The 21,756-nt window shown below is 41.2% G+C and overlaps 1 protein-coding gene across 1 annotated transcript in view; it reads right to left on the minus strand.

The window, feature by feature from the left end:
• Positions 1-273: 273 nt before the first annotated feature.
• The window catches only part of BBS7 (Bardet-Biedl syndrome 7), a 71,389-nt gene continuing 49,906 nt past the window's right edge, over positions 274-21,756 (minus strand). Inside the window, exons 14-21 of the mRNA XM_082244195.1 lie at positions 21,028-21,102; positions 20,874-20,939; positions 20,646-20,785; positions 18,976-19,140; positions 17,277-17,386; positions 10,271-10,374; positions 5,797-5,920; positions 274-1,050 (exon numbers count right to left, since the gene is read on the minus strand). Coding sequence (XP_082100321.1) covers positions 917-1,050; positions 5,797-5,920; positions 10,271-10,374; positions 17,277-17,386; positions 18,976-19,140; positions 20,646-20,785; positions 20,874-20,939; positions 21,028-21,102 — 918 coding nt within the window. The 3' untranslated portion in view covers positions 274-916. The remainder of the gene's footprint in view (positions 1,051-5,796; positions 5,921-10,270; positions 10,375-17,276; positions 17,387-18,975; positions 19,141-20,645; positions 20,786-20,873; positions 20,940-21,027; positions 21,103-21,756) is intronic.

A 21,756-nucleotide genomic window follows, 5' to 3' on the forward strand; every position in this document is an offset into this window, starting at 1 on the left:
CTATCTAGTGATGTGCAGAATGTGCTTCTATCCCTTAGTTTATTTTAAATAATAATATAATAATATTCAACTAATTGAATAACCCTGTATAGTGTTATGGGGATTCATAAATAAATCCTTACAATTGTTCTTGCTGTAAAAAACGGAATATTTAAAGAGCTTATTTGGTGGGCTAGCAAGAGAACCTGTCACTTTGCCCTAAATAGGCAAAGCGTTAGATTCTCTCGGATAAAAGCATATGAATATTTTAATATAATTACTGAGGTCACAACATTGTCAGCAAAAACAGAGTTTATTTGGTTCTTCAGATAACATTTATACAGACTAATATATAAAAATATAGCCTTTCCTATGTACCATTACATATTTACAACTATTGATTGTTAATTCAAATGATATTAGCTAAGAGTGATAATAACAATGATCTATATATTGCTTTATAAAGCTGATATTGATAGTGAAGGATGGGTTTTATTTACAGCAAAATGTACCCATAAGCTTTATGGGACCTCCTAGGAGGCTGTAAACTAGGTTTTGCTTTCACACTGCACATCCATGAATGGGGAGCTGTAAGAAGAAAACCATCCAATGCTCCCATGCAATCAACACAATTGTTATTGAAACTCTTGGTGACTGCCTCAAACATTCAGCTAGGCCGGAATCCTAACCTTTGTGGTGTTGATTAGCTATAATTGCATATACAAGTCAGCACATGATATGCTAAGCTTTTAACAGATCAAATCCCATGGTGAGGATATATTAAAATCCACAGAAGACATAAAGTAAAAAAAAAAAAAAAAACACAACAACAAAACAGTTATACTACAGAAACATGATCTATCCAATACAATAAATACTGTACATAGTTGCTATAATTCACAGTACTCTTGAGCAATTCATGAAGTTATGATGCTTCTTACGCAGTATCAAAGAATGTCATGAGTGCATTCTGGTCATAATTGTCCAAAATCTCCAGCAAGAGAGGCACTTTAGTTTTCACATTTGTGCCTTTGAACTTGAACTTATCAATGAAGAGATCGGTTATCATTCCTATGAAACAAAACAAAAAAAAAAAAAAAAAAAAAAAAAGAAAAATGTTAAACATTTTTCAGATAACAGTAACAAAATGAGCTGCCTAGCAATATTTCACTACATTTATCAGGGGGTCCTATAAGAATTTATTTAGGTGATAAATAATAGAATTTTTGTAAGAACTTACCGTAAAATTCTTTTCTCTGAGTCCTCTGACAGTCGCCGCCCGTTCAGTTAGCCTTCACTAGTGGGTAATGGCGCCTCTGCAGGAGCAGGCTAGGCAGTAAAAGGTTAACAAACAAAAGCCTTTACACATAAACATACCTCTAGGGGGCTGTTCCTCAGCTATTACCCATCAGCCACTAGGAGCTGTTCTCCAGTTTTGTAGCAAGCAGTACATGAAGACTATCAACCCCAAAAAGAAGAGCGGCGGGGGCGGCGACTGTCAGAGGACTCATAGAAAAGAATTTTACGGTAAATCCTTACAAAAATTCGGACAGTCGCCTTCACTAGTGGGATGTCCCAAAGCAGTGTAGGTGTGAGGGGTGGGAAGACGCAACCAAAGAAAAGGCAACGTGCAACCAGGCCAGAGTCTAAACAAACAGAGCCAACCCTGGACAAAAAAACACCCCAAGAAGAGACAGAAACACACGTCTCCGCAAAACAACCGCCGTGCACAAAACTTTGCGACCAAAGGAACTATCCAAGGATCCTATCACAGCAGGTGTGTAAAAACCAGTGAAAGGTCGCACAGAGGACCAGGTCGCCGCTGTGCACACCCGAGCCACAGAAGACTGATGACGAAAAGCCCAAAAGACACTGACAGCTCAAGTAGAATGAGCCCTAACAGGGAAAGATTGAACCTGACCCTTGATTGAACAGGCCCGAACAATCGTCTGTCTGAGCCATTTAGACATGTTTGCCTCGGACACTGCCGCACCCCCCCCGAGGATCCCCAGGAAGGACAAATAGGGAATCAGACGTCCTAAAAGACTCCGTGGCGGGCAGGTAAACCCTGGTCGCCCGAACTACACCCACGGAAAGCAAGGCAAAGTCCTTGGGATGCTTGGGCTTTGCCCAAAACGAAGGCAGAACAATATCCTCATGGAGGTGGAAAGCAGATACCACCTTGGGGAGAAAAGTTTGACTGGGTCGCAAGACCACTAAATCCTTATGAAGAACCAGATAAGGTGACTGGCAAGACAGAGCCACCAACTCAGACACTCTGCGAGCAGAGGTGATAACTACCAGAAAGGTAACATTTTGGGACCACACAGGCAGAGGAATGGCTCGGATGTTCACAAGAGAAGGCATTGCAAAATGGGCAAAGCCAAATTCAGATCCCAGGGAGCCTTCTGCGGGGGAGCCAGATGCCGCACCCCTTGAAGAAAGGTGCGAATCAAGGAAATCAGTCGCCAAAAGGATGTTGGAAAAGAAAACAGCCAAAGCCGACAACTGACCCTTCATCGTGGTTAGCTCCCGGCGCTGATCCACACCTTCCTGCAGGAAGGCCGAAACCCTCGCCACTGAAAAGGAGCGGGGATGGAAACCAAGCGACTCGCACCAGGCAAAATACGCCTTCCAGGTGCGATGAGAAAGTCTAAAGGTAGCTTACCTCAGTCATTCCTATCTTCAATAAGGTAGGAATGACAGCAATCGGGAGACCTTAGTCCCTCAAGACTTGGCTTTCAACAGCTACGCCCAGAAAATGCGGGCACTGCTCGGATACGGGAGACCTCCCACCCTGAGTGGGGGTGCCGTCAGCCAAGGAGGGATGCTAGCAACACACGGTCATTCCGGAGTTGAGACACCCCCGGCGAAGATGGACCTCCGCAGGCTTGTCTCCATCCCGAGGGGCATGGTCATTGCGAGGCCAGGGCGCACCAGTGACCTACGACGCCCATTGGCAGGCTGGGACTCCATAAGGATCTATATTATCCAATGCGAGGCCCAGCTCTGCTGTTGCTTGTAGCCCTCCAGGAAAATTCCCTGACTAAGTAGCGATAGTGAGAGAAAATAAGCTAATTTCAAAAGAAAAAAACAAAGAAACTGAGACGCTAGATCCCAGCACGGAAGAGCTAGCTTACTCCTGACGCTAGGCAGCATAAAACTGGAGAACAGCTCCTAGTGGCTGATGGGTAATAGCTGAGGAACAGCCCCCTAGAGGTGTGTTATGTGTATAGGCTTTTGTTTGTTAACCTTTTACTGCCTAGACTGCTCCTGCAGAGGCGCCATTACCCACTAGTGAAGGCTAACTGAACGGGCGGCGACTGCAAGAGAAAGAAGAAATGATCTAAAATAGCATGTAAAGTCAAGTCCAAGGTTCAGTTCCAAGAAACCAGAGAAGTCACCTAAGGAGACTAAAAACAGGGCTAGACAGTTACTAAAAGCACAGCCGTACACTAGTTGATTTTTGTATGAAAAAATTTGTATGGAAATTCTCAGGACATTTGATGACTTACAGTCAGGTCCATAAATATTGGGACATCGACACAATTCTAATCGTTTTGGCCTTCTCATCCACATCAGTGCCTGACCATACAAATGTGCTTGTGGAAGAATGGTCAAACATTCCCATAGACACACTCCCAAACCATGTGGACAGTCTTCCCAGAAGAGTTGAAGCTGTTCTAGCTGCAAAGGGTGGGCCAACTTATTGAACCTGAAGTCGCACAGATATGAACGGTACTATTTGGACATCATGGAGTACTTTGTAGTCCCAAATCGCAGGACAAGTTGCACAAGTGTGAAAGGGGCCTTAATAGTTGCTAAGCTTTAATTGATTACATTTTACAAAACTCATAAAAACGATAACATGGGAACAATTGCTAAACAGGTAAAGCACAAATTTGAGACAGATCCACAGAGTACATTGGCCATTGGATTTGCTCTCTCTCATTTTGTGCAGCATTTAAGGTCCAATATAGCAAAAAATATTGCATTCTGGAAACTGCATGGGGTTACTAACTGTAATGCCGATATTCAGCATATACATTCCCTTCTTATTTTTACAGGCCATGATTCAGCAAAAGTGACAGTGTGGGGGTTACAAACAATTACATTGACGGGGGGGCTTAGAACGGTTACTTCTGAAAAATATAAAAATAAACTGCTGCTGTAATGGCTTAAAACATGTTAGCTGGAGGTGGGCTATAATTTGTTCATCTAAAAATTCCTTGTCCACAAAGTGACAACACTGCAGTTATTTCATGGCAGGTTAAATAGTGTTTTCATCCCTTTTCATAAGAGGAAAATGAAAGCTCTACTGGCAGTATCAATAAGTAATAAAATTATGTTGGTTTGGGTGGGGGGGGGGGGGGGGGGGAACTCATAAAAACAAAAAACTGACGTGTTAATGCTTTTGACATACTAAAAGCATATATTTTCTTCTTTTGTCTATAGTTCTATTGTAAAGACCAACTGAACTCTCACTATATAAAACTGTCATTCTGCCAGGCTTCATACAAAATAATAAATATGGGGCTCTATGTTTTTTTTTTTTTTTCTTAGGCAATTTTTTTTTTTGGTCAGCGTGGAGAGGGATTAGAACTCTTGTCAGGTTTTATTGCTGTCTGTGCCCCCATTAGCCCCGGTTCACACTAGGGCGACCTGTGAGGCGACCTGAGCGACCTGCAGCCCGAGAGGGAGTCCATGAGGGACAAGAACAGCTAGGAAGATGCAGAGCTGTGGTGCAGCATCTGTGTATAAACACTGGGACGTGTTTCATGGTCAAGAGCACCACAAAGGTAATGTTCAAGAGGGACTCTGAAGAGGTACTTGGAGCAGTAAAGCTGCCACAAGAGAGCCAGGAGGCTGAATGTTTGATTTACTGCAGTGATGGTGAGAACCCCTGGCATGGGAAGATATACCAGTGATGTTATTTTAAATAAAAGTGGGCAGGAGAGCCCTAAAACGATATCTGGCGTGGAGTAAACTCCCTGTTTTGGCACTACCAATATTATTAAAATTAATGCCAATCTACTCACAAAAAAACACAACAAATTGCATATAGTATTTCCTAACAAGCCACCAGAAGCGTGTCCATCCACCAGGGCACGGCTTATGCATTTCAAGGGCTATGCCCTCTTCCTCAGAGCTAACTCGAGCCCCTTCCCTGCAATTCATGAACAGTGGTATCATTATGCCAAAAAATGCAAACTCCCACCCATAAAAAAGGACGAGGGGTCAACTCATGAAACAGCACTCAGTGGAATCAACCCTTAAATGGGAACAGTCCTGGACATCACAATACATACAATATCCAAGGGTACACCATCAATACCATAATTAAAATGTTATATGCCCTCAAAGCTATTAGACTAAGCTCACAGCCATGCACTATCTACATAAACTTTAGGGAGCAGTGCTCATACCACAACACCTTATCTAAGTACCCGATCATGCAAGAAATCATAGTAGCAGCTTCATGGTGATGCATGGCAAATATTTTACTGATATTTATCATCCCTTCAATATATGTTTACTGCACGTGTTTCTAGCTTCTCTTTATTTGTCTTAACTGGTGATTCAGTAGGAGCTGGCAAGAAACTGTATACAATAGACAAATGTTTTATTGAAAAGAATAGGGTATTTATGGCCTGTTAATTTACAGTAATCTAAGAGAACATTTGCAATTAATATTGTTCTGGCTCACTGCATTTTACTGGTTTACCTGGCTTATGTAAAAAATGTATGACCAGGGTTATACTAACTTAGAAAGGTCCTTCTTATCGCGATTTTATACAAAGGACCTGAAGACCTTACCATAGAGCCTTTCAAGATGTGCTGGCTGCTTCTTATATTCCTCCTGGAGCTTTTCGGCTTCCTCCAGAATAGATCGATACTCTGGGATCAGAAAGTCCGTGTTCCCTTCGTGAACTTGCAGCTCCTTTCCCAAAAAACAGAAGAAAAAATTATAAATCACAGATACAACACCTTCATTAATGCTACAGCTCTTTACAAGCACGTTACTTTTTCAATCCAGAAAGAAAAAAACAACTTCTTTGTGATACTTTACTTAAAAAGATAAAGTAATGTACTGTTTCCAAGGCTTGCTTACCAATCACATATAGACATGCAATGTGATTCAACTCCCTCCTCACTGGCCTACCTTTACAATGGCTATCCCCCCTTCAGTCTATTATGAATGCTACTGCGCTGCCAAACCTTTCACTGGCTTCCCCTACCCCCATCGAATAATCGTATTAAAATTCAAAATACTAACCAGAACATACAAGGCCAACCTCAACATCGCCCCCAGCTACATCACCAACCTCATCTGCATAAATCACCCATTTTGTACTCTCTGCTCTTCGCAGGACCTCCTGCTCTCTAGGACCTCCTGCTCTCTAGCTACCTTGTTACCTCCTCCCATGCTGGCCTCCAAGACTTTTCTAGAGCCTCTCCCATCCTCTGGAATCCCTACCCTAGTATGTCCAGTCAGCGCTTACCCTGTCTGCCTTTAGGCGATCCTTGAAAACTCCCTTATTCAGTGAAGGCTACCCCACCTCTACCTAAGAACTGTACTCGAGTCACCTTCATCAGATCATCCACTGCAGCTTTTACCTTTTGTACCATTTCCCCCTCCCTTCAGACTGTAAGCTCCATGAGCAGGGCCCTCTTACTGCCTTTGTATTGAACTGTATTGTAATTGTACTGTCCCCCTTTATATTGTACTGTACTACATAAATCCTGTATAATAATAATAATAATAATACAGGAGAAATTCAACTAAGCCATGGGACATTAAGCACCGAGCTTCCCATAATTATTATTTTACACAATGCCAAATTTTGAGTATCACCTTCAATAACTGGGATGCTTGTAACTAACAGGTCATGGTGGAAAGGAAATTGGGGAAGCATTCACACCCGTTTAAAACCAGCAATAAGGGTGGATTCATAAAAAGCAGACCAACTGGTCAGTGCAACTTTCATCTCTTAAAAAAATCAAGAGCTGGGATCAATCTAAAGCAGGCAATAGATGATATGATTTTCTTTCCTTTCACTACGAGTGGAAGGACAGATAATCGCTCGATTTCCCAATCAGCACAGTTAGTGTTGATGGGGGAATGCCTCCTGCAAAGCTATTGTATTCTGCCAGCGGGGGCGCCAGGAGCATTCCTGGCCAGCAGAATACAATAGTTTTTGCTAACGACTGTAGCAGCTGGCAGTACCCATAAGTAGAAAAATCCAACAGGCTGGTTGCACCCAGCTTACCTGCTGCTCTAATCTTCTTAGTTATACTTTTTGTAAATTAGCTGCAATGTATGGCTTTAGATAAATAATGCATAATGTTAGGCAAGATGTAACAATAGTAGTACGGACCTGACTGCAGAATTAAAGTGCCACTAAACCCACATCATTAAAAACTATCAATAAATGCTGTATTAACCACTTCAGGACCGCCTGCCGCAATTATACGTCGCTACTTTGACGTTAAATACCGGGGTTATGGCAGCAGATAGCTGCCTTAACCCTAGTATTTTTTTACGGGATGGGTGGTCCCCTTTCTCATAAAAGTGGTCCCAGTGGCGGATTCGCCACAGGATCACTTTTATGGGCGGCGGGAGAGGTGCCCCTCCCACAGCTTCATGGTAGTTTTCCCCGCTTACTGGAGCTGTGGCGAGGAAAACAATCCGGTCCTCTCCCCTCCTAAGTTGAGTGAGGGCAAGATGGCCTCCACTCGACTCTATGGCCTTGGAGGACCAGAGCGACATCATACGTCGCTTCCTCCAAACAGCCTTAAAGGGCCCATTTTTTTTCCATGATGAAAAAAATTTCATTTTTTATTTATTTATTTTTTGCTTTTTAGTGTAGATGTGAGAGGTCTTTTTGACCCCAGATCTCACATTAAAGAGGACCTGTCCTGCTTATTTCTATTACAAGGGATGTTTACATTCCTTGTAATAGGGATAAAAGAAAAAAAAAAAACGTTTTTAAAAAGGGACAGTGTAAAAATGAAAAGGTAAAATAAATAAGAAAAAAAAAAAAATATATAATTTAATGCGCCCCGTCCCTCCGAGCTCGTGCGAAGAAGCGAACGCATACACAAGTCGCGCCCACATATGTAAACGGTGTTCAAACCACACGCGAGGTATCGCCACGGTCGTTAGAGTGAGATCAATCATTCTAGCCCTAGACCTCCTCTATAACTCGAAACTGGTAACCTGTAGAAATGTTTAAAGCGTCACCTATGGAGATTTTTAAGTACCAATGTTTGTCGCCATTCCATGATCGTGCTCAATTTTGAAGCATGACATGCTGGGTATTTATTTATTCGGCATAACATTATCACATTATGGAAAAAAATTGGGCTAGCTTTACTGCTTAGCTTTTTTTAAATGCAGTAAAAAGTATTTTTTCCAAAAAAATTGCATTTGAAAAACCGTTGCGCAAATACTGCGTGACAAAAAATATTGCAATGATCGCCATTTTATTCTCCAAAGTCTTTGCTATATATATATATATAGCAAAGACTTTGGAGAATAAAATGGCGATCATTGCAATATTTTTTGTATATATATATATATATATATATATATATATATATATATATAATGTTTCGGGGTTCCAAGTCATTTTCTAGCAAAAAATACAGATTTTTACCTTGCAAACAACAAGTGTCAGAAATAGGCCTGGTCCTTAAGTGGTTAAAGTGTTACCAAACCCACAACAGTAAAATCAGTCTGCATGCGCAGTAAAGCATACTTGTTATACTCACTGTGGAACCCAAGGGGTTAATCCTCCACATTGTGTAAAAAGGCTGTTTGATCCTGTCTCCTCTGATCCTCTCCTCCTTCCACTGACTCCTAATAATTTCCTGATAACACAGTCTATGGAGTCAGGCTGCACATGCTCAGTTTGGTATGTATTGCTAGAGAGGTTTTTTTTCTTTTTCTTAGGAGGGTGCATGTGATCAGCACAGAGCCAATCAACACTGTCCAGACAGAAGGTCAAGGGTCTTGAAGTCTCATAGGTCAGTCAGAAAACTCATCCTTCAAGCTTTTACACTAATAGAAGTCACAAGACTGCTATATACTGCTGATGAGAAAAGGTATTTTGCAGTTTATATTTACTAAAATAATTGAATTTCTATGTTCTGTGAACTGTGGGAAACCAGATATAGTGAATGCAGGGTCCTGCATTTAGTAACACTTTAAATGCTATTCATGCCCACACAGTTACTAGGAGATTAGTTTTTTGTATTCTGCAAAAAAACTGACTGATCCTGCTCTTCTCCATCTCCCCCTTCTGTCCCCAATTCAGCCAGGGATTTTACAGAGCAGTGTTGGAAGCTCTGCACATGCTCAGTTTTCAGTTAGTTTTTATACTGAGCATTTCCTCACTATCACATCTGAGCAGCCCATGTGACAACAGTCACACATGTGGGCGTATACACAGTGGTAAATGACAGCCCACTCCCTCCCCTCCATGTCCACTAACCAGCTAAACACAATGGGGATGGGATATTACATGTAGATTAATGGAGGCTTCATCTGCCTCTTATTCTAAGACACAGGCTAGAGGGGAGTGACACAGCCTGTAACTGGCGGAAGTCCGCACACACCATATTGCTGTCAAATAATTGTTTTCAATTATAGATTTGTATGACAATTTAAGACAGTTTATGGATAGTAATAATTTATTTTTACCCTGGATTCCAAAGAGCTATTTTTATTTTGATCAGGAAAAAGGTACTCAGATTTGTTTTTTTAATAATTGCAGGACCATCATCCATATACAGAAAATAAAGGGACAATGTAAGTTAAACAGAGTCTTAGTATTATTTTATATCATAAGACCACCAAGCATAATGTGATAAGTTCAATTTTTGCTAGAGAAATACTGCATATAGGAATAAAAACCTCTTGGTGTCCAACCTTCTGCAGGCAGGGTCTATACAACATTGCACTAACAATCATTGAAAAGTCCCAAAATGCTGGAAATTCTGCTGACTTATAACATTGTTTGAAAAAAAGGCCATTTGCTAAGAAAGGAAAGACATCTTTTTACTGCACACATATTCTTCTTTCAAAAACACAGAGAAAAAACCCTTTCTGGTAATCAAAACTGAACAATTTTGGGAGGAGGTGCAATCAAATCTATGCAGATGTTATATCTGCCTGTGTATGCCCAGTAATAGGCAGATGTCTGGCACAGCAGATGATATGAATGTAAATTCACATTACTCCTGAAGAAAGGTCACTGTAATAAAGCAAAGAATATAGACAATGTACCTTGAGAGCGTCAATCAAATGAACCTTTTTGGCCAAAAGCAGCTGGTACTCCAACTTCGGATGGATCATTCTCAACGTGTGGCCAACAGATTCTTCACTTATATCTGCATAGGGGAACAGCCATGATAAGGAGAAGGAAGATCAGGAAACACAAACTGGCTGAAGAAACCATCAGTTATAGACAGTTAAAGTATATCTGAAGCCTAAACCTGTTGTCAAAACACTTGTTGAAAGATTTATTGTGTACCCCACTTCCCACTTATCTAAACTTAAAGTGTAAAGTCCCCAGATTTTTTTTAATAACAAACGTGATACTTACCTGCCCTATGCAATGGTTTTGCACAGAGCAGCCCCAAACCTCCTCCTCTGGTGTCCTCCACCGACACTCTAGGCTCCTCCTCTCCTCCGAGCGCCCTAACAACAAGCCACTTGCAACAGGGACACTGGTGTGGGATCGCTCTTGAGCCAGGCAGTGTGCATCTATTACAGTACATACAGTTTTTTGATGCAAAGCACCCGTGACCTGCGCTCGGAGTGGTGTAAACTTTAGTCCACCTTATTAAGGTATTAAGAGTATTTCTGTAGCTGTGGACCCGACAACCCAGGAAAAATGCTACGGCCTTGCTGCCCCTTACCCGACCAGGAAACACTGTAACAACAAACAAACACAAGGGCGCACCGACCTAGTGCATTATCATTTGGATGGTTTATTTAAAAAAATAAGGATTAAAAATACTCACAAACAAGTTCTTGTTAAAAGCATGTCACAAAAGAAACGCAGTCCTCAGTAAAGGTATCCGAGGATGAGTAGTCCCTTCGATTCTTGAAGGCTAACGCGTTTCGAGGCCTAGCCTCTTCCTCAGAGCCTAGAGTAGGCCTACAGTAGGGACTACTCATCTTCGGATACCTTTACTGAGGACTGCGTTCCTTTTGTGACATGCTTTTAACAAGAACTCGTTTGTGAGTATTTTTAATCCTTATTTTTTAAATAAACCATCCAAATGATAATGCACTAGGCCGGTGCACCCTTGTGTTTGTTTGTTGTTACAGTGTGCATCTATTGACACACACAGTGTGGCTCAGCCCTGCCCCTTGCTCCCTCCTCACTGAATTTGACTAGACAGCAATGGCTCCCACTGCTGCCTGTCAGCTCTTGTGTGAAGAGGGAGAGAAGACTGCAGCTGGGCACAGCGCTATAGTGTGCCAAGAGTGAGTTAAGCATTTAAAAGGGGAGGGGGGAGGCACAGCAAGTCCTAAAATGTGCATTAAGTTATAAAAACATTTTAGCTTTAGAACCACTTCAAAGAAAATCTTTGATCACAGCACGCACTTCCTTTTTTTAACATCAACATTATAATAGCAATACAAACTATCCCATGTTATCTTGCTGCCTGCAAGCAGTGATTCCTGTACTAACTCTACCTTTTGAAACTCTTCCTCGTAGCACCTCTGTAGTTCAGAAGGCAGGCTCTGTGAAATGGGTGACACAGCAGTGCCCATCAATAGGGCATAGTGAATACATGTCAGAATTCAAAGAAGTAAATTATATTTTCAAGAGCATCAACACAAAACAATAGGGCTGAAGGCTTCAGCTGAAAATGGTCATCTAAGACAGATTCCTGGTATCTTTTTATTTGTCTTGATCAGTTAGCAGTAGTCTGGCAAATAGACATGGCAGCAATTGTTGGCTGTAGGGATGGAACTGCAAGAACAAATAAGGCCTTTAAAAGAGCTTTAAGAATTCTTAAAGGAGGTAACATCTTTAATAGAAACTGTAAAGCAATTATAGAGAACTGAAATGGCGGGGTCCACAACCGAAATAGTGCATTTCTTTTTAAAATCCTTTTCCATGAGAAAGATCCTAGCAAAAAGCTAAGTAGGAATAAAAACCATTTTAGGGTTACGCCAGTCCTCACAAAGAGCACAATCGTGTGTGTGTGTGTGTGTAAACGACAATACATTTCTGGGATTGCCCTCCCAAACAGTAACACCACCCAAAAAAATATTAAAACTGGGATTTTAAACTGGCATACCAGAAAGGTATTGACATTTAACGTCTCAAACACAAACATTTCACAAAACTGTTTTAAAAGTATTAAAAATTCCAATGTTATGCAATAAAATCATGCGTTATGTCAATTGCATCCTAACTTAAGCGTTAGTCAATGCATTCTGCTTCTTTAGGACCGCTCATATGTTAGGATATAACTTGAACAAAAGACACAACTGTCTGAAAAAAAAACGCAACAAAAATGTGGAAAGAACATCAACATCATACCAGACTGTGGGGAAGCATCAGGGGGCAGAAGAGGAAGCACATACTATTCTTTTCTGGATTAACGGAACACCATACCCCAAGGATAATATTCCAAATAATCTTGCTATCCAAAATATAAAAGCGCCTAACACTTATCTAGCACTTTATCCATACTGGCCACAAAATAAACCCCTGCCCTACTGGTACCTTGCCATACCTAATACTTATAATAAAGTGTTATGAAAATGTTTATTTATTTGTATGAGGAGTTATAGGAAAATACTTTTCTGGAGTGCTGGTCTGAAATTCCAGTTTTTGTAATTTTTTGGGTGTTGTCTGGGAAAAGTCTTTTTAGGCATAGCCACTCTTTTAGTACTTGTAGGGGTCTGCTTTGGCTGTGGAGAATCAGGTGCTGTCATACAAATACATCAGTGTGTCCGCGGTGGAAAGCATTTGGCGCAAAGTCATAACTTGTACCTCATAGAACGCAGGGGCGAGGAAAATCCTCCCCTGCCCCCACAAAATCATTACTCGATACATTTCCCCAATATTATACACAAGTAAAGCAGATTTAGCTCCTGATTCCTGAACAGGGTCAGGGGGAATAGAGGACACATAGCGTTTTTGGCTAAAGAATTCTGAAATAGTGGCAAAGAAATCTGCTTTTGTCAGACAGGTCACATGGTACATGCCCAAGAAAGAGCTAGAGTCATAGAGGACATTGCTTTGGGACAGGGGAACAGTATTCATCCTGAGCGTTCAGTGATTACTATAGTCCATTAGCAGAGCGCATGTTATTCTGACCTTTGGTTGTAGTTTTCTTGCGTCAGTTCTAGTGAGGAGGATCCCCAGTGGGGTACTCACGATTCAGGAGCGCAGAATGGATGGAGTTTTGTGTGTACAGAGAAGAAGCCGCTAAAACGTATGCATTGACCCAGTTCCTGTGTATCCATAAAAGATGGCAACAGGAATGCAGCAACATACTGCATGCATTTTTGGGGGAACAGGCAGGAAGAAAAATGTCATCTGGGAGGCATGACACAGTCCATATAGGAGGAAAAAAAAAAAAAAAAAAACACAAAATTCAAAGAGCTCACGCTGAGAAGTATTAGCAACAAAATGACAGGGGTTAAGAAAAAGTAAAAAAAAACTCCTAAATCCTCTGCCCACTAAACTGCCTAGTGTAATATACCCTGCGGATAGTGTTAAGGAACCTGAGTCACTGTACAGGAAAACCATCTTATGTTTTTCAACACTGGGCCTGTTAAAAGTCAACCATGGTGGGCATACCCACAAAAGGGTCTTTAATGTCTGGGAACCAGAGAAATTGACCATGTCCCTAAATGAACAGCTAACTTCACACACTGCACTTCATCCCAAAGTGAGTGCCTAATACAGGATCCTGTGCCTGAAGAAAACATTGCAGGCCAGCCCCACACAGTGGGGGTCTGGGGTTGGTCCCCGAGGTACACCCCAAGAGAAAGCAATACCAAAACGACTAAAGTAGCTCAAGGAAATAAGCAGTTGGATGTTGAGAAAAGCTTGAGATAAAAAAAAATGTCAAAGTTTTAAAAAAATTAAAACTCCAGAGGAGAACAGGTAGCAGCATATGACCCATGTGCTGTGCTATGAATACATGTTCTGTGTCGCATATTGTACGAATAAGATAAAATATTTTGCACGTTCAAAGTTGTAGGCATGTTCTGTATATCACATGGCACAGATCCTTAAAAATCCATTTTAATTCTAGGTTGTATCGAAACAAAACAGAAAACAAAAACAGGGGTGGTAATACTTTTGCAGGACACAATAAAAGGATTAGTAATATTTACATGCGGTACTTTAAAGAGAAGTATGGGTTTTTGTTTTCCACATTCATACTTACCTAGGTGGATACAGCATCGGTCCAATAGTACATCTGTCCCAGGTCAGCTTTAACACTGACAACCGAGCGATCAAACACCACTGATCGCTCAGTTCTCAGGTTCAGTGAGAACTGAGAGCTGGTGACTGTTAGTCCCTGCTGTCTGCTCTGCCCCCACTCCCTCATTCACTGGAGCACAGGGCTGTGAAGGGGCAGGAGCGGCCAGCTCTTGACTTCATTGTCGGGATCTTTCCCCAGACTGCACCAGCTCTGTGACGTCAGCCGACAGAAGGCTTCAGCTCACTGTCTGCTGAAAACAGATCACATTAGTGCATAACGAACTGCACTCCTGTGATCCACAGGAGAAGTACAGCCAAAGGAGCTTTGGCTGTACTTCTTCTTTAAGTAAAATTGTCAGATGCTCATATAAACCTAAGATAATTGTGAAGAACATCTAATCTTGGGGACAGAGAATTTTTCTACACTGACCTATTTACCTATTGAAGGGCAGTGTGGATTTTTGGTTATGGTGCCCTAACATTAAACAGGCCAAAAACAATTAGCAGGGTTGGATCTTTACAGCTGACCAGGTGAGGTTTAGTGTATACAAAACGTATTTTTGTTTTTGCAAGAGTAGCTATCAGCTAGTCTTCTGTCTCTTCAGGGAGATTTCGCCAAACCAAGGAAATACACCTCATAGACAGCTGTCTCCAGAATCTATTTACTTTTCCGAAGATCTCCCATCATCTTCTCTTCTTGTAAGAACACAAACATTTTGGATTACCCATCATCTTCTGCATTGAAGACAATGGTCACTAGGACCAATATTGAGGGGGAATATCCCAAGTAGGGACACAGATGGCAATATTAACATTTCTACATCCAATATAAAGCTAAAAAGAAGCGTGGGCTTCACATACACTTTAAAGGGGTAGTAAACTCAGCCATCACAATACCAAATAAACATTAGGGCAATCGGTCAAATACTTAAAATGGTGATGCGAATTATATTTCCTTTTTTTTTTTTTCCAAAATATTTATTTCCTAATAATTTGTTTATAATAGGGTTTTTGTGGCTTACTTTCATTTGTCAGATTCCCAGCTGAAGTTTGTGCTGCGTTGTCTATTCTATTCTGCTTCCAGCATGATTATACTTCCTCCTTCAGTCTAGTATGAGCGCCGTAATCTCGCACATGTGCATTAGGAGTCAGGAAATCAGTCGAGGGTCAGCACTCTTGCGATATTGCAATGCAATGCTGCAAGTGCTGCTGATGAAGATACATGGCAGGAGGATGGCTTGGGTTGAGTCCCAGTGGCGTGAGAACGTCCCGGACTTAACGGAGGAGGTGTGGCATGACGTCCTTCCTGAACAAATCCCGGTTGTAATTTCCTCCAGGGATAGAGTCCTACAGTTGAAATTCCTGTATAGAGCTTACTACACTCCCCAGTTTCTTCATAAAATCGGTAAATTATCCTCCCCCCTCTGCTCTAAGTGTTCTGATGATGAGGGATCCTTTTTTCATATGTTTTGGGATTGCCCACCTATCCGCACCTTTTGGTCGGGGGTGACGGCCTTTATAAATAATATCTCTCAGTTATCCAATGTTTGTAACCCCCTTCGTTGTCTACTAGGGTATGTGGATGATGAGGATGCCCCTGCTAGCACAAAACTAGTTTTGCGTTTGCTCTTCTTCTATGCTAGGAAAGCTATTGCTCTCCGTTGGAAATCTTCCACACCCCCTGACGTTCCATTTTGGATCTCTATTGTTAATCAGGCTCTGCCTTTGTATAAACTGACGTATGAGGCCAGAGACTGTCCGGAAAAGTTCCGGAAGATCTGGTCTTTCTGGGTAGACTCTGACCTTACTGCCTCCTCGGTGTCTGACACTACCTAGGCGATGTCTAAAGTGCCTTCTTTTGCTGTGAATGTATTGATATATTGCATGTGATATCGTGTTCCCCCCCTAGGGGTTCTTTGCTGTGCTCCTTATACCATGACTACTGTATATTCTCTGTACTATTTTTATTTTGCCATCTGATTTGAGAGGATGCTTTGTATGTTATGCGTATCCTCTCTTTTACGCTGTAATGCCCTTTTTCTCTTGGTTTACTGTGTTTTGTTTGTTCAATAAAAATACCTTTAAAAAAAAAAAAAAAAAAAAGGGAGGATGGCTTGACTAACGGCACACACACAGAGCATGCCGCAGGTGACAGGCAAATTGTGCATGCGCCGGTGAAGTCCCTATAGTAAAAATCAGGCTAGATCTTCTAAAGGGCGCAGATTAGGAAATGATAAAAACAGTGCAGAGCAAGTAAGAGTTCAATGCTTGTTATGGGGAAAGTGTGGATTGTGAGTTTACTACCCCTTTAAAGGGTACATTTAACCCTCTAAGGTCAGGATAACTGTTAAGGGTTAATATAGGGGTTACTTGTAAGGAGGGGGTGAAGGGTTTTGGGTAGGCAAGAGTACAGGTGCACATCTACAAACATTTGTATGCTAATTTTTGGTACCAAAAGCCCAGTGCTTAGAATATCTGCACCTGTCTCCAATAACTGAGAACCAATGTATACTGTGCTAGTGTCTGACTAAAGTAGCCTGTAAACAGGGGTCTCCAAACTTTTAAACAAAGGGCCAATTTACTGTCCTTCAGAGTTTAAGGGGGGCCGGACTGTCCTGGCATCAGTGGGAGTAAACAGTGCCACATCTTTGATAATAGGCAGAGAAATAGTGCCCCATTTTTTGTGTCAGTGGCAGAAATGATGCCCCCATGTTGGTAACAGTAGGAGGAATAGTGCCGTAAAAGCAAGCAAAGGGCCGCATCTGGCCCCCAGGTCGCATTTTGGAGACCACTGCTGTAAAGTGTTTATTAAAATAAAAAACATACCATAAGATATATTGAGATTGATCTTTCTTTTAGTGGCTTCCTTTGACAAGACATCTTTCAGAATTGAAATTGTGGAGATATTGTCTGAGTTAAAGATCCCTTCACCTTTTCTGTAATGAGAATAACAACCGATTATAGCTACAAAACAGATTTCATTACAGTATTGCTTAACTGTCCAACAAAACACTACAAAGTATACTCCTGATGTTGGGTAGGGATTAAAACTATGCAGTTATATTTCAAATGCCATATAATGTACACATGGAACAGCATGGCAATTTCATACAATGAAACAGCATAATATACGCAAGAGGAAAATTAAATAATTTAGAGGAGATGGGAAATTGGGTAAGGTAAAAGGAACTCTTTACTGAACGAACTATTTGGGTTGCCACTGTTGATCTACCACCTGACTGTTATGGAGTTCTAGTGGCTTTAAAGCGAACAAGAACAAGCATGCAGCAAGTAATGTGAGAACTCCTTGTTCTTGATTAGTGATATAGAAAGCATTGACACCACTGGATGACCACCACAGCAAATCAACTAGAATCTACAGGAGGGAAATGTTAGTAATGTATATATTTTTCCTTGGGGCCCCAGTTACACTTGTGAATGGGGTCATTTGCTGCAGTAAATCCAGCAGGGGATCCCTATGATTAGCTGCAAGCAGGAAGCCTTTTTGAAAGCAAACGGAAGACAGTCTAATCCCACAGCTTTTTGCAGCCACTCACGTGTAACTGCTTGTCGAACAATTACCTGTAAATGATCGGCCCTGGCGATCATGGCAGGGAACCCCCACTGGGTGTCCTGCAGCTAATCGCAAACAGCCCTATTCCCAAGTGTGGTGCAATGGCCCCATTCACAAGTGTGAATGGGGCCTTAAAGTGATTTAAGAGGCTTTAAATACTTCTGTGTGCTGCGGTCTGCCCCCAAGCCCCCCAATCCTTACCTGTGCTCCCTCCGATCCAGCAATTTTCACAATTGCCTTGGCTGTCCCGTGACTCTACCTCCTAATTGGCTGAGACAGCAGCAGAAGCTCATTGGCTGCTACTGCTGTCAATCGTATGGAGGCATAGAGCAGTGGCTCAAGAGCTTGCTTTCTCTGGGGGCACTGCTTGAGGGGGAAGAGCAAGGAGAGCGGCAGGGGACCCAAAAATAAGAGGATCGCAGCTGCGCTGTTCAAAGTATAACATGTTTGTTAGTAAAAAAAAAAAGAAAAAAAGTAATACTTGTTGTGCTAGAGGGCGTATTAAGCTGGCAGTAGGAACCTACAGCCCTCTTTATGCACCTTCTGCAGCAGCAGGTTTGGAGCTCCCTAACCTGGGGTATTCCATAATGGTAATGTCAACTGACAGATTCAATCTTCGACCTGTTTCCGCTTACTATTTTTTTTTTTCTCAGAATAAGGTTGGATTTACTGACCGACAACAAGGTGCAGAAGGTTAAATGAGACAAACAGAGCTCAGTTTTCTTTATGGAAGTTTGGATATGCACAACAGAGCGCCCTGGTTTTCAGGGCCCCTGGGTGCTCCAGCAGTGCACAAACTTTCAGAGGTCTACTTTTTAAAACCTGTTGGCTATGAAATAGTGTTACTAGAAATGAGGATTTCATGAAGTGTAAAGTTGTTCCTGTTCTGTTCATTTCATAAGGTAAAAAAAAAATAATAATAATTCAAGGTAAAATATTTTTTTTTTTTACCTGTATGAGCATTCCAGCTGTGTGTCCAGAAAAGTATTCTGAAAATAGAAAGTGATGTCTTCTCCAACTGGAGGCTTCTCTGGGACTTCAGGCAAGCAGAACACCATCCAGGAATGGATCTCCGCAAAACTAAACTGGCCAGTCAAGCTCAGAGTATTCATGGGCCTGCAACAGATATAAAATCCTATTACCTGTGTTATGGGTAGAAGTAAACTGATAGATACCTAAAGAAGAGGATTGATGAGTATGGTTGTACAACAGACTTGGCAAAAAAACAAACTCAGTAATCTAAAAAAGCAACATTTTATATAAATAAAAAAAAAGGGGTCACCATCCATTTAACAATCAGACACATACAAGAAATAACAAAAAACATATAACATATGTGTGGCAATCCTTTCTACAGCTTGTCACCAGGAAAAAAAGGTCTGATCCCATGGTGCAGCTGATGAACAGTTCCCATTGGGGCTACAGTCCCATTCATGTTCAGCACAGAAACAGATAGCAAGAGGCTACAGTCCCACCCATGTTCTCCTGCTAACTCTAACTGCACTGGGAGAATAATGAAGGCTTAAAGTAAACATTAAAAAAAAAAAAAAAAAAAAAAGATGAAAAATCTATTCCTCGCTGTGTGCTAGGCACCATCCTGTGCCTGAAATTACCCTTAGTGCTACCACCCACAACAACCATCAAAAGCTAGCTAGCAATTTTTGACAATGGCTAGTATTGTTAATATTTGGCTTGAAGTCCCATTTTTTTTTTTAAATGTGTTGACGTTGGTCTTTAATTTTTCCAGAATAGTATTATTAAAGTGGAATTTAGTCAGAAAATAGATTACTTCAGGCTGGCCCCTTTTGCAGGTATGCAACTATGTTAAACGTTAAAAATAAGTGCATATACTGTGTCAAATCCAGTAATACACTACCTCACCCTGCTCTGCACATGCTCAGTTGCTCTCTACTTTTAGGCACTGTGCAGAATTTGTAGAGGCCGGTCTATCTGCTGACAGCCTAAAGATTTACTGCTGCTTAGAGGCTCTGGTCTTCAGCAAAATGGCAGCCTCCAGTAACAAGAAACAGTATCAATGCTGGAGGCAATTTACAGTATACACTAATTTTGGTGGCATAATTAATAATGTGTTTCTTGCTAAAGAATATTATTTTTATCAAGTTGTTATGGGTAAAGTTCAATTTAAATTTTTTCACTGACCTCACCTGCTGGCTGGAATTTCAGTTTCAAAGAAACCAGTACAGAGAGAAATATGGCATTGCAATTTTAAAAAGTATTCTGAACAGAATAAGCATGCAGTGAGTGAAATCAGAACCCCTGGTCTGCATACGTGTTCTAAGCCTGAGTCTTAGAAAGAATGAATGCCACTGGATCAGCATGATAGCCAGGGAACTTGCATATTTTAGAAGAAGCCCGCAACAGGAGCGTCTATATTCTCTTGATACAGGTTTCCTTTAACATTTATAAAAACACTTGAAGTGCACGATCATTTCTTTTTCAGTTTCTATTGATTTTTTAGGCCAATATATACATTTCCTAGAAATGCAAATTGTAAACAGTATCCAAGCAGCAATGAAAGTCATGTATACAGTATTTACTGGCCATGACCCCAGGGTCATTTCATGAAACATGCACTTTCCTGGATAGTTTTTAAAAAGTACCTGTTTTGATCGAACACATGGCTCCTCTGATGGAGAGACAAAGGTTTAATCAAATACCGCCGCACCTGGCAGGTTTTGGGTTGAATTCTAGGTGTTACATAGGCCAATAATGTTCCATACTGCCCTTCAATTGACCGAATCTGCAAAGCAAAAATAACACACAGGTAGTTATTAAAGAAGCTTTGTTTGCTGGCAATATCATGAAAATAAATGTGTTCTAAATATCACCTTCAGCTCCAGTCTGGTGGTGTTTGCCTGGCAACGATAAGTAGCAAGCAGGAAGTTTCCATTTGGCTGTGGGGTAAAGAATATCTGTTGCAAAAGCGATTTTAAAAGACATAAAAAATATACAGTACCTGTAATGATATGAAAACATTCTCACCTCACTTTCGCAGCCACTAAAACTTACAACCGCTGAGTTCTTATCCACATCCAGCAGATCCACAGGAACATCACTCTGCAAACAATCATACATGCACTGAGATCCTTCAACAAAAGTTTAGCTTTAATTCATTATTGCCATTTTTTTTTTTATGTCACAGAAGAACTATAATTTTGAATTTTATAATTTTGAATTTTAAGGCAAAAAACACAATACATAACTAATTTTGTTTTTGTACAATATAAGATGATGTTACGCCAAGTAAGTAGATACCAAACATGTCACGTTTTAAAATTGTGCACGCCTTTGCAATGACAAACAACGGAAATTTTACTCGCCTATATTTTACCTTAGGCAATGCTTTAAAAGCCTATACAGGTCATCACTTCAGATTTATAGAGGAGGTCTAGTGCTATAACTACTGCCCATGATCTGACGTTTGCACGTGACCGGGGGGGGGGGGGGCTGGGGGGGGGGGTCTGGGGGCTTGGTATTTTAGGGGTGTTGGGGTGGAAGCACTTTAATTTTTTTATCAATTTATTTATATTTTTACAGTTGCAATTGAACACACCAAAATTGGTGTTTTCGAATACTTTTGATTATTGAAAATGGCGTTGTTGACATCCAGGTAAACCGGAAGTGATGCCAGGACATCGATTCTGAATTACTATAGCCGATAAAAGCCGATCCGGGCTTTGTTTGGCTCTGCGATCAGCTGGCAGAAACACC

This window comes from Pelophylax lessonae (assembly GCF_965119305.1).
Source record: "Pelophylax lessonae genome assembly, chromosome: 1".
Classification (NCBI taxonomy): domain Eukaryota; kingdom Metazoa; phylum Chordata; class Amphibia; order Anura; family Ranidae; genus Pelophylax; species Pelophylax lessonae.